General features: G+C 45.0%; 1 protein-coding gene across 1 annotated transcript in view; it reads left to right on the forward strand.

The window, feature by feature from the left end:
- Positions 1-7,724, forward strand: part of TRPV1 (transient receptor potential cation channel subfamily V member 1) — a 29,254-nt gene extending 21,530 nt beyond the window's left edge. Inside the window, exons 13-16 of the mRNA XM_053274713.1 lie at positions 2,544-2,671; positions 3,097-3,215; positions 4,982-5,111; positions 6,800-7,724. Coding sequence (XP_053130688.1) covers positions 2,544-2,671; positions 3,097-3,215; positions 4,982-5,111; positions 6,800-6,812 — 390 coding nt within the window. The 3' untranslated portion in view covers positions 6,813-7,724. The remainder of the gene's footprint in view (positions 1-2,543; positions 2,672-3,096; positions 3,216-4,981; positions 5,112-6,799) is intronic.
- The last annotated feature ends 4,356 nt before the right edge of the window (positions 7,725-12,080 follow it).

Raw genomic sequence — 12,080 nt, forward strand, 5'->3', positions numbered from 1 at the left:
TGCACCCCCACAGTGATGTCGATAGGCTATACCTCCCTCGCAGCTCAGGTGGAAGAGGAATGCTGCAAGTCCATCAAACAGTAGAGGAGGAGAAAAGAGGCCTTGAAGAATATATCAAGGACAGTGAAGAAGATGCATTTCAGATGCTCAATAATATGAAACTATTCAACACCAATCAAAGAAAGCAGGCCTACAAGAAAGAACAAGTCAAGAACCGAGCAGAAAAATGGAGAAATAAGCCCCTGCATGGTCAATATTTGCACAATATAAGTGGAAAATCAGACATCACCAAGACCTGGCAATGGCTTAAGAATGGCAACTTGAAGAAAGAAACAGAGGGTTTAGTACTGGCTGCGCAAGAACAGGCACTAAGAACAAATGCAATAAGAGCAAAAGTCGAAAAATCCACTACAAACAGCAAGTGCCACCTTTGTAAAGAAGCAGATGAAAATGTGGACCACCTAATCAGCTGTTGTAAAAAGATCGCACAGACTGACTACAAACAAAGGCATGAGCAAGTAGCAGGGATGATACACTGGAACATCTGCAAAAAATACAAGCTACCTGTAGCCAAACACTGGTGGGACCATCAAATTGAAAAAGTTGTTGAAAATGAAGATGTAAAAATATTATGGGACTTCCGACTACAAACAGACAAACATCTGCCACACAATACACCAGATATAACTGTAGTCGAGAAGAAAGAAAAACAAGTCAAAATAATCGACATAGCAATACCAGGGGATGGCAGAATAGAAGAAAAAGAAATAGAAAAAAATCACCAAATACAAAGATCTACAAATTGAAATTGAAAGGCTGTGGCAGAAGAAGACCAAAATAATCCCAGTGGTCATTGGCGCCCTGGGTGCAGTTCCAAAAGACCTTGAAGAGCACCTCAACACCATCGGGGCCACAGAAATCACCATCAGCCAATTACAAAAAGCAGCTTTACTGGGAACAGCCTATATTCTGCGACGATATCTATAACAACTGACAATAAAATTCAGCCATCCCAGGTCCTTGGGAAGGACTCGATGTCTGGATAAAACAAACCAGTCAATAACACCTGTCTGACTGTGTAAACAATAGAGATAATAATAATAATGGACTTCAACTCCCATAATCCCCAGGCTTATTGGCCTTTGGCTGGGGATTATGGGAGTTGACGTCCAGTAACATCTGGGGACCCAACGTTGAGAATCCTTTGTCTAGAGCATTATGACTATGCAAGGTAAATATGATTTGTCACTGTAACTTCCTTGTTTAATATATATGTGTAAATGTCCAGCTATTCCACCTAATGGTACAGCAGGGAAGTAACTTGCCTAGGGAGCAAGAGGTTGCTGGTTCGAATCCCCGCTGGTATGTCCCCCAGACTATGGGAAACACCTATATTGGGCAGCAGCGATATCGGAAGATACTGAAAGGCCTCATCTCATACTGTGCGGGGAGATGGCCATGGTCAGCCCCTCCTGTATTCTACTCAAGACAACCACAGGGCTCTGTGGTCACCAGGAGTTGACACCGTCTCGACGTCACAACTTTAAATGTCCAGCTAACTGTTTGAAATGTTTAAGCAACTTCAGGCAATTATGTAACTTCCTGTTTTATTCACTCATCCATTCATCATATTTCTGTACTGACTGATATGTATATCTCTATGTGGTGTACAAAATTTTAAATATTTAAAAGTCAGCACAGATTAAAATACATGAGACAATAAAAACAACAGCATAAAACAGTTCTTAAAACCAATTATTAAAATTAATTCTAATTAAAAGCCCGAGAGAAGAAGAGAGTCTTGAGGGTCTTCCTGAAAACAAACAGAGAAGGAGATGCTCTTATTTCAGCAGGAACCATCTTCTAAAGCCCCGGGGCAGCCACAGAGAAAGCCCTGTCTCTTTTGACAAGATAAGACTGTGTTCTGTACCTTGCAAATGGTCTTTGGGGTCTGGTTAGGTTTGTAACCTGCACGGGCTCTCTCTGACTCATTTTCAGCTGAAGCTGTCTTGGTATCAATAAAAGCAGTTACTTGGGTTATCAAAACAGTGTGTGAAGGCAGCGTTTCTTCCTCACTATGGTCCGCCCTGGGACCCTCTAGCTGGACCTTAAGTGGCACCGTGGGAAAATGCTTGAATAAAAAGCAGAAGGTTGTTGGTTCGATTCCCCGCTGGTACGATTTCCTATTTCTGAGGTGCCCTGGTTGCATCTGAATGGGAGACTTGATGTGTGAGCACTTGAAGAGATTCCCCTTAAGGGATAATGGGGCTGCTGTGGGAAGAGCATCTAAGTTCCAAGTTCCCTCCCTGGCAGCATCTCCAGATAGAGCTGGGAGAGATTCCTGCCTGCAACCTTGGAGAAGCCGCTGCCAGTCTGGGTTGACAATGCTGAGCTAGATGGACCAAGGGGCTGACTCAGTATATGGCAACTTCCTATGTTCCTATGATTATTAATAATAGAGAGAGGTCTGGATGTAAACACTTCTTAAGCGCTCCCTCATCAGACTGGTGCTCATCTCCTCTTCCCCGCTCTCCTCACTGCAGAGAGCCATCACCATCTTGAACATTGAGAACAGCTACTGGAACTGCATTGTCAACCCCTTCCGGTCCGGGAAGCGGGTTTTGGTGGGGACGACTCCAGACGGCAAGGACGATTACCGGTGGTGCTTCAGGTAACCTGTCTCAGCCTTGGGGTGGTGAAAAGGAGAGGACATGATAGAGGAGAGCAGATCTTGGTAAATGAGTCAGAAGGGCCTGTTTCTGTCAGCTGTGTGAAATCTACTGAACGGATCCCAAGTTCTTAAAGAGGTAAAGTTCTTACAAATAACAGAATAGAGCTTTGCTGCTTTAAGCTCTGGCAACTCCTGTGCAGGAAGAAGTCCTGACCCCGTCCAGGGAGCTGGCCTTGGTCCCGTTCCTCTGTTTCCTCCCCTGCGCCAGGTCCCCTTTTTTGACCCCTGGCCTTGGCCTCCTGGAGCTCAGGGAACTCCTTCGTGGAAGAGGAAATGCACAGAATTCTGGCTTGTCGCCAGAAGCTCCCTTCAGGCTGCATGCAGCAGGAGGAAGTGACCTGGCCTCGCTTGCTTGTCCCAAACAGGGTGGACGAGGTGAACTGGTCCACGTGGAACACCAACTTGGGCATCATCAATGAAGACCCCGGGGGATACAGCGAGGAGCTGAAACGGAACCTGAGCTTCTCTTTCAAGGCCAGCCGAGGTGAGGAAACCAGGAACACTCAGGACCGGATCCTTGTCCGAATCAGACAGCAGAGGTCTGTCCAGTTTGGTACCAAACTCTTTCGGGTAGTGAAATCCACAACGGATTGTGAGGAGCTCCAAAGAGATCTCTCCAAACTGGGGGAGTGGGCGACCAAGTGGCAGATGCGGTTCAAAGTTGGCAAGTGTAAAGTGATGCACATTGGGACGAAAAAACCCCAACTTCAAGTATACACTGATGGGATCTGAGCTATTGGTGACTGACCAGGAAAGAGATTTTGGGGTTGTGGTGGACAGCTCGTTGAAAGTGTCAACTCAGTGTGCAGCAGCTGTGAAAAAGGCCAATTCTGTGCTAGGGATCATTAGGAAGGGGATTGAAAATAAAACAGCTAATATTATAATGCCCTTATAATTTGCCCCTGCTAATTTGGCAAAGAGGCACCTTTTGACGTGGTGATTCTCTTTCTTGAGCAGGGGGAGAGTAACTGGTCCTCTCCACCCCCAGCACAGGACCTCCAGTGACGGTTGCTGGTGTCTATCTTGTGTTTCTTTTTAGATGGTGAGCCCTTTGGTGACAGAGTTCCATCTTATTTTTATTTATTATTTATCTGTTAAAACCACCCTGAGCCATTTTTGGAAGGGCGGTATAGAAATCGAATAACTAACACACTTGGAGTACTGCATACAGTTCTGGTCACCACATCTAAAAATAGACATTGTTGAAATGGAAAAGGTGCAGAAGAGGGCAACCAAGATGATCAGGAGCCTAGAGGACCTTTCTTATGAGGCAAGGCTACCACACCTGGGGCTTCCTAGTTTAGAAAAAAGGCGACTGCGGGGAGACAGGATAGAGGTCTATAAAATCATGCATGGTGTGGAGAAAGTGGATAGAGCAAAATTCCTCTCCCATAACACTAGAACCATGGGTCATCCCATGAAATTGATTTCCAGGAAATCTAGTTCCAACAAACATAAGTACTTTTTCACACAACGCATAATCAACTTGTGGAATTATCTGCCACAAAATGTGGTGATGGCCAACAACCCAGATGGCTATAAGAAGGGTTTGGATAACTTCATGGAAGAGAGTTCTATCATTGGCTACTAGTCGGAGGGCTATAGGCCACCTCCAGCCTCAAAGGCAGGATGCCTCTGAGTACCAGTTGCGGGGGAGTAACAGCAGGAGAGAGGGCATGCCCTCCAAGCTGCCTGTGGCTCCCAGCAGCATCTGGTGGGCCTCTGTGCGAAACAGGATGCTGGACTAGATGGGCCTCCTTGGGCCTGACCCAGCAGGGCTGTTCTTATGTTCTTATCATTGGTTTCCAGAGTGAACCATGCACAGCTGTTAGACCGTTGCTGTGGGGAATCCAGAATTCTTCCCTCAGTATCAGGCTTATCTTGCAGAGAAATTGCGTCTCTTTCAGGGAAAGAAGTATTGGACGGTGGAACAGTCTGCCTCTTGAAGTGGCGGGCTCCCCTTCCCCTTTGCTGGAGGTTTCCAGGTAGAGGCTGGATGGACATCTGTCAGGGATGCCGAAGCTGTTTCCTGCACTGAGCGGGGGGTGGGGTGGACAAGAAGACCTCTGTGGTCCCTTCTGACTACCTATGAATCATTATTCTTTAATCTGTGGATATTGATGGAGCCTTTGGCAAAGAAAGCTGGTGGTGTATGGCTGGGTGAAGTAGGGAAAGGTATGTTGTTTTGTCTTGATTGTGGAAAAGTCTATGGACATCTGGGGGAGAGAAAAAAGCCAATTTCCATGTCAGTTTCAGGAAAAAACTGGAAGACGCTGGTCCCGATTCTGAGAGACGGAAAACGAGAGGGCTCACTCAAACCCATTTCGGAAGACGATGTTGATTCGGAAGGCCAAGAAATCCGGAAGAAATCGCTTCCCAAGTTCGTGTTGTTTTGTTTGTTTATAGAAAGTTGTCCTGTAAAGGTGTGTTGTCAGGAGGAGGTTGGTGGTGGTGACCGTACTGCTCCTTTTTAATCACTAGAAAGACCTAGAAGAGCAGGAGGTCAAACAGTGGTTAACCATGGGCCAGGTTGGGCCAGCTCAGGGGTTCCCATCCTTGGGTCCTCAGATGCTGTCGGACTACAACTCCCAAGGCCTTCGGACTACAACTCCCAAGGCCTTCAGCCATTGTGGCTGGGGAAGAAGGGAGCTGTAGTCCAACAACATCTGGGGACCCAAGGTTGGGAATCGGCCCTGGGCCCCAACTGATTGCCCATCTGCTCAACTGAGCATCCCACTTTTGCAACGTGACTTCTGGTTTGCCTTCCAGCAGTCTTCTGTGCGCAGTGGGCAAGGGCAGCCTTCTGTCAGGAATGCTTCTGCAGTTTCCTGCACTGAGCAGGGAAGGTTGTACTAGAAGGCCCCCTGCTCTGCCAGGCCCCTTCCATCCCTAACATTCTCCGAAGGACCTGACCATTGGTTCTGCTTTTAATAAGCTTTCTCAGCCCAGCTGAGGACCAACAAACCAAAATCCTTTTTCACACAATGCATAATCAACTTGTGGAATTCTCTGCCACAAGATGTGACGACAGCCAACAACCTGGATGGCTTTAAGAGAGGTTTGGATCACTTCATGGAGGAGAGGTCTATCAAGGGCTACTAGTCAGAGGGCTACAGGCCACCCCCAGCCTCAGAAGCAAGATGCCTCTGAGTCCCAGTTGCAGGGGAGTAACAGCAGGACAGAGGGCATGCCCCTTTCAACTCCTGCTTGTAGGCTCCCAGCGGCATCTGGTGGGCCACTGTGCGAAACAGGATGCTGGACTAGATGGGCTTTCTTGGGCCTGATCCAGCAGGGATGTTCTTATGTTATGTTTTTATATTCTTACCAGCAATTGAGCCTGGCATCTTCCATAGATAAAGCATGTACACTGTCCCTGAGCTCTCCCAAGACAGTTGTGCCTGGCCATTTCAGACCTCTCTTTGGTCTCCGATCCAGCTGAGTTTAAATCTCAAGAACATGAGAACGTAAGGGCAAAGGCCTATCTAGTCCAGCAATCACCTAAGAGCCTTACTGGATGCAGCCCAAGACCTATCTAGTCCAGCATCCTGTTTTGCACAGTGGCCCACCAAATGCCCCTGAGAAGCCCACAGGCAAGAGGTCTGTGCATGCCCTCTCTCCTGCTGTTGCTCCCCTGCAACTGGGATTTAGGGGGCATCTTGCCTTTGAGGCTGGGGGTGGCCTGTAGCCATCAGGACTTAAAAGCCATGGATAGAAGCCTGTCCTCCCTGAATTTGTCTAATCCCCTTTTAAAGCCATTCAAGCTGGTGGCCATCACCACATCCCATGGCAGAGAATCCCATAGATGAATTGTGCCCCATGTGGAAAAAGTCCTTCCTTTTGTCGGTCCCAAATCTCCCGGCCGTCAGGCTCACTGCATCACGGGTTGCCCAACCAGAGGAAAGGGGAAATGCCCTTTTGGCATGCTCGGTGGTGTTTCCCTGCCCCTGGTATTCAGGGGCTTGCCATTTCTGATTCTGATGCACATGCAGCAAAGTCATAAATCTGTACATCTGGTAAGTTCTAACCACAGAAACCTAATTGTGGTACTTGTCTTTGTTTCTTTTACAGCCCCGTGTTATGACTTCTGGATGTGTGGCCTTTGTTTTTCTGTTCCCCCTTCAGACCTTGAACAGATGGCTGGCTACTGAATGTTTTGAGGCAATGGGTGTATGTATGCCAAGGAAGCCACCATTATTTGGAGCTAACGTCCTTGCTGCTTCAACCTCAGGAACCCAGAATTTTTTTCTCTCTTCTCCCTTAGCCGTTTTGCTTGCTTGCTTGCTTGCTTGCTTGCTTGCTTGATTCTGGATGTATTTTATGCCTGTTGGGCGGAGACACAAGGTGGTGTGTAACTTCCCACATTCTCAAAACACGGTTGAAAACCTTCTCCGTAAGTGCTTGGAATTAAGGTGGAAAGATTGCCAGCCGGGAGTCTGAGCTGCAGCCAAGACCACTGTGCCTTTATCTCCAAGGATCTGAAGGGCTGCCCCACAGAAGGAGGGGCATCCGCCTTCCCTGTCTCTGTGTGTTCTTCTCTGTGTGTTCTCTGTCGCTCCAGAGGACTAGAACCAGTGGGTTGAAATGGCAAGGAGTCAGATTCAGGCTATACATTAGGAGGAATTTCCTAACTGAGTGTGGTTGGACTGCGGAACAGCCTGCCTCATGCAGTGGGGGGCTAGAAGACCTCTGAGGCCCCTTCCAGCTCTAAGATTCTATGATTCTGTGTCTGAGGGTGCAAGAGGCAGCCATCTTGCTAAAACTATACAGCTCTCGATCTGGTCCATGACAGGACAGAAGCCTAACTGGGGACATCATGTGTGCTGCTGTGGGTGGGAGAGAGGTGGGATGTTATTAAAATAAATACCAAAGAAGTAATATGTGACTGCAACAAGGAAGATTTGGGATGCCTGTTATATGAGGACATTAAAGGGTGGGAAAGCATGCCCTCTCACTACACAACCCTGTCTAAATTAACAGATTATTTTTATTCATATTTATTTTGAGGATTGACACCTTTAGGTTTAAAGGAGGAAGACAGAGAATCCTGGCCAAAAAAGCATTGATGTGCTTTTGATGTGAATTCAGTTCGTCCCTGGGTCTGCCTTTTAGCCAATCAAACAGACTCAGTGGGAATCATTTAGAGGCTTTTTATTGCTACTGCAGTTTAGCAATAGGTAATCATTAGGCTTACACTCTTAATCATTAGGCTGATTAGGCTTAATCATTAGGCTGATTACAGTTTGGTTACAGGTGCATCTTACATTTATACAGACAATCTGAATGATGCTGACACCCTAGACATAGTATACGTGGCAATAAAATGGTGGACTAAGTATCTAGTACGCATGCGAATGATTCATTGTTCATCTGGTGATTACTCCTTATTTGGTTAAATCCTGTTTTCTTAACTGTCAGCAAAGAACAAACAGTGAGAACCTTGTGAGAACCAAGTTTCTTAGATACAATTTAGTGGAGAGAGATAATGACGTTGATCATGAGAGGCAGCAATGTCCCTGAGCTGGGCTGGGGTTACTTTAAGTTAGAATGAGGTATTCTGGGCAAACATGGAGTTTCTTTGGTTTTCTAAACACATCAATTCCCCCCTGAAACACTGGATCATCCTGAATCTTCAGGATGCCCTTATCAAGGCTTCTTAGGGTACAGATGTATATTTGGGCCCTATACTGTGGCGGGGTCTAAAGGTTTTCATAAGCATTTGGATTAAAGTTGGAATGCATTGTAAGCAGCAACATGTGATTATCAATACAAAGAAAATACATGCTATAACTAGAATTATCTTCTTTGCCCATAAATCAATAGGCTCTCCATAGTAGTTAAATGAAAGTTCTAACTGTTTGGAAATATTAATAATAGCTCTTTCTAACAAGCATTTGTGATGCATTAAGCATAGATTTCACAGAAATGGTAGGTGCTGAGAGGGCTGTACATATGGCAATAAAACATTGCATACAACATCCTAGAGCTACAAACATAATTAGTATAATTCTATAACTGTCAACACACATATCCTTATCCACCCATATCTGGCATGATTTGATATAGATAAAAAGTTTTACACATAACAGCAAGGTGTACATATAAAGATCATACAACTTATAGCAAGCAACATTGTTTTAACCCATCTTTATCCCAAATAAAGTATCAATAACAGTCTTGCATTGTGGAACCAGGTGCTTCTGGCAATTAATGGATTATCAGCTTGTGGAAAGTGATAGCAATGACAAGTCATGTACAATCACATTGATTAAATACAGGTGTCTATAAAATTAGCAGGTAAAGCTTGATACTTGGGCTAGCTTAATGTTTTTAGAGTGCAAAAAGGACCAGTAACTTGGGGATAGGCGCAGACTTGCAGGTAAATGCTCTGGGTGAAACAATGAGATGATTGGCACAATATGTCAGCGAAACAAGGAAATGACCAGGAGCAAGCATGTGAGGTCCATGTCCTTACAGCACAGGAGATAGCAGGGTTTTCAACATAATGATAGTACATAGTCACTACAAGAAAGTAATATAAGAAAGTGGTGTAAATCATCAACTCCCTGTAAATCATCAACTCCTTAGTGTCCTCTAGAGTCTGTCATGGCCAAAAAGGAAGCCATGGAGAGCTTTAGAATAAAAACAAAAACTAAGAGTCCTTGGTAAGAAAAAATATTTTAGTCCTTCAGTTGAGAACCAAATGCTCTTGTACAACGTTGCAGGATTTTGGCTATCCTGGATGTTCTCTGATCCGTGTTGTTTTGGCTTATTTGGCTAGTGACCACAGACAAGCTCGAATGTTCATGTGTTCGGGAGCCTTGACTCCCCCCCTTGTGGGCAATCTGAAATAGTGTCTTTGGCAAGGTATTTTACCCATGTAGGATGGTTCCAGGGCTTTACAGCTTGGGGGATGATGTTGCACGTATGGCTCCAGAGAAAAGTGAACAAATTGGCTTGCCTGTTTGTTATCAGGCAGTCTTCAGGCATTTGTTGTCTATCCCTCTCCTACAGCACTTAGGAGCAGGAAGATGAACTTTGCATTAGGCCCTCTTCCTCAAACACAGGAAAGTGTAGCAGATGGACGTTCTGTCACCATTGGGTTGGATTGGAAATGCAGATAGGGACTGCCCTCGAGTAGCTGCTGCTGCTGATGGTTAGTTTTCCTGGGTCAGTGTTGATGTCCTCTGGAGACTCCCTTGGGATCACGTTCTGGCGATGGATCCAGGTATTCCTTTGATCTGGGGAGGACCAATCCTTCTTGGAAAGACAATTTAAGGCACTCTTGGTTGCAAACCTGTTTACTTGAGAGAAAGACAGGCAAGTGAGTTGCCAATTCCCTCCCCCATGTAGGGACAGCGTCCTGAGACTAAGTCTCTGGGTGCCAACCGTTAGCACAAAAGGAAAAGTCAAGTTTTCAATGCAAATAATACAAAGGATGGATAAAACCTGAGGCTATTTTCAATTTGGTCTTTTGGCATTTTTTTTCTCCTCAATTTATATTTTTGTTTCCCTGCTTGCCCTGGGCCCCTCCTCCCCCGAAGACCAGAACAGGGGATGATGTCCTCATTTAAGGCTTGGTGGCTTGTGTTGTAGGCTGGTTTCTGATCACGAGAACAAAACAGCAATCCTGGGCAAAAGCAAAGCAATAAAGTCAAAAAGAAAAAGGCATTCACATTTTTCACACCCCTTGTGAATTTAGGGTATTGAGGAGGCATTAAAGCCTTTCAGGTCAAGAGGCTGAAACATAAAACTTCAGCGCTTCAATTGGGTGTAACTGCTAACAAAGTCCTGTTTCCATGTGGCATCTCACATTCTCTTCTGTATCCTGTTCTTCCTCCTTACAACAACCCTGTGTGGCAGGCCAAATCATTTGAGTGGCAGGCTCTGTGTCACCCAGCAAGTGTCATGGCTGAATGAGGGTTTGGACTCGGGTTTCCCCGGTCCTAGTCCAGCACTCTAACCACTGCACCACGTTGGCTGACAATCATACTTACAGGCCTTTGTCAGGGCAATCAATCTCAATCCAGTATAACTGACTTCATTCTCCATAAAGGGGTGATTCGTCAGTAACATCTGGCTTTGGGATCTTCATCTAGGTCATGTGTAGATAGTTGTGGTGTTCCAGTTCTCCATCTTTAGCCTCATAACTTAGCAAGTGACCAATGAGTAAGGGTTTGGGGTTAGACATCTTTGTAGGGTAACAATATCTTCTTGGGGGGAAAAACCTATATAAGAAAGAAACAGTCCATGCCCCCAGGCAAAATAATATACCTTGATGAAATAGGATTGAGACTTCTGGACGAGGCCTAATGTCTCATGAAGCAAATTAAAGTGTCCCTTTTTACTGGCCTCTTTAGTAAAAGGTGTTATCAGAAAAATTGTCCATAATCTTGCAGGGGGGTGAAACCTGTGATAATAAAGTCAAGTCTCTCATCAGGAGCTGTGAAAACAGGGTATGGGTTTCACAGTAACACACAAAGCTTGATCCTTTCAAACTGGAAAGTCCTCTAGGTAAAATGCAAATCGTTACTTTGGAACTCCCTTCTACTTGCAGGAGTGGCAAGACAAAATTCCTTTCATCAAGTCGCATATCTGGGATCTGGAATTTTAAGATTCAGCTACTGTGAAGGCAAAGCAGGGCTGGTGGATGAGACAAATTTAAAATTTAAACCTTAGACCATTTGATTATTAGCTCTCAGTTTACATCAAATTCAGCTAGCAGAAATATTGCATAGATTTTGCAAAAACATGACAGTAATACAATTAGACTAATTTATCTTAAAATCCATTTTTCCTTCTCACCCACAATTAACTGGCTGGAACACAAACTGCTTTACAGAGAACCTCTTTCCCCCTCCCATCTGGAAATGGGAAGAGTTGTCATTGTTCATTAGAGATCAGCTTCAGTTGTGAGAAAGAATTGAAAGGGAAACTTCCGGATTAGAGAAAGGCTTTGAGCTCACAGAAAATAGGTAAGAGACCATCTCAAGGAAATCAGTAAACATAACATATAAAGGCTTATGATAGTCAGTAGTGGCAGAAATATCACAATCAACTTGATATAAGAATGAATGAAATAGAGCTTGCTCTCATGCCTAATGCATTCAGCCAGCCATAAGCAGCACGTTTGCAGAGGTGGGAAGATTCAGCCCTCCAGTTGGCCAACTGGGACTGTTGCTCCTCCTGTTGCTCAGGCCATGACCAATTTTATGTTCAATTAATATAATAACTGCTAATTTTGGAATTCAGTGTCAGAGCAAGTTTGGTCTGGAACAGTTTACAGAAAAAGACATGTCATTAGAATAAATACATTCACAAATACAACAGAACCTCATCTTCACAGAGATGA

Source organism: Hemicordylus capensis, chromosome 12, assembly GCF_027244095.1.
Source record: "Hemicordylus capensis ecotype Gifberg chromosome 12, rHemCap1.1.pri, whole genome shotgun sequence".
In the NCBI taxonomy this organism is placed as follows: Eukaryota; Metazoa; Chordata; class Lepidosauria; order Squamata; family Cordylidae; genus Hemicordylus; species Hemicordylus capensis.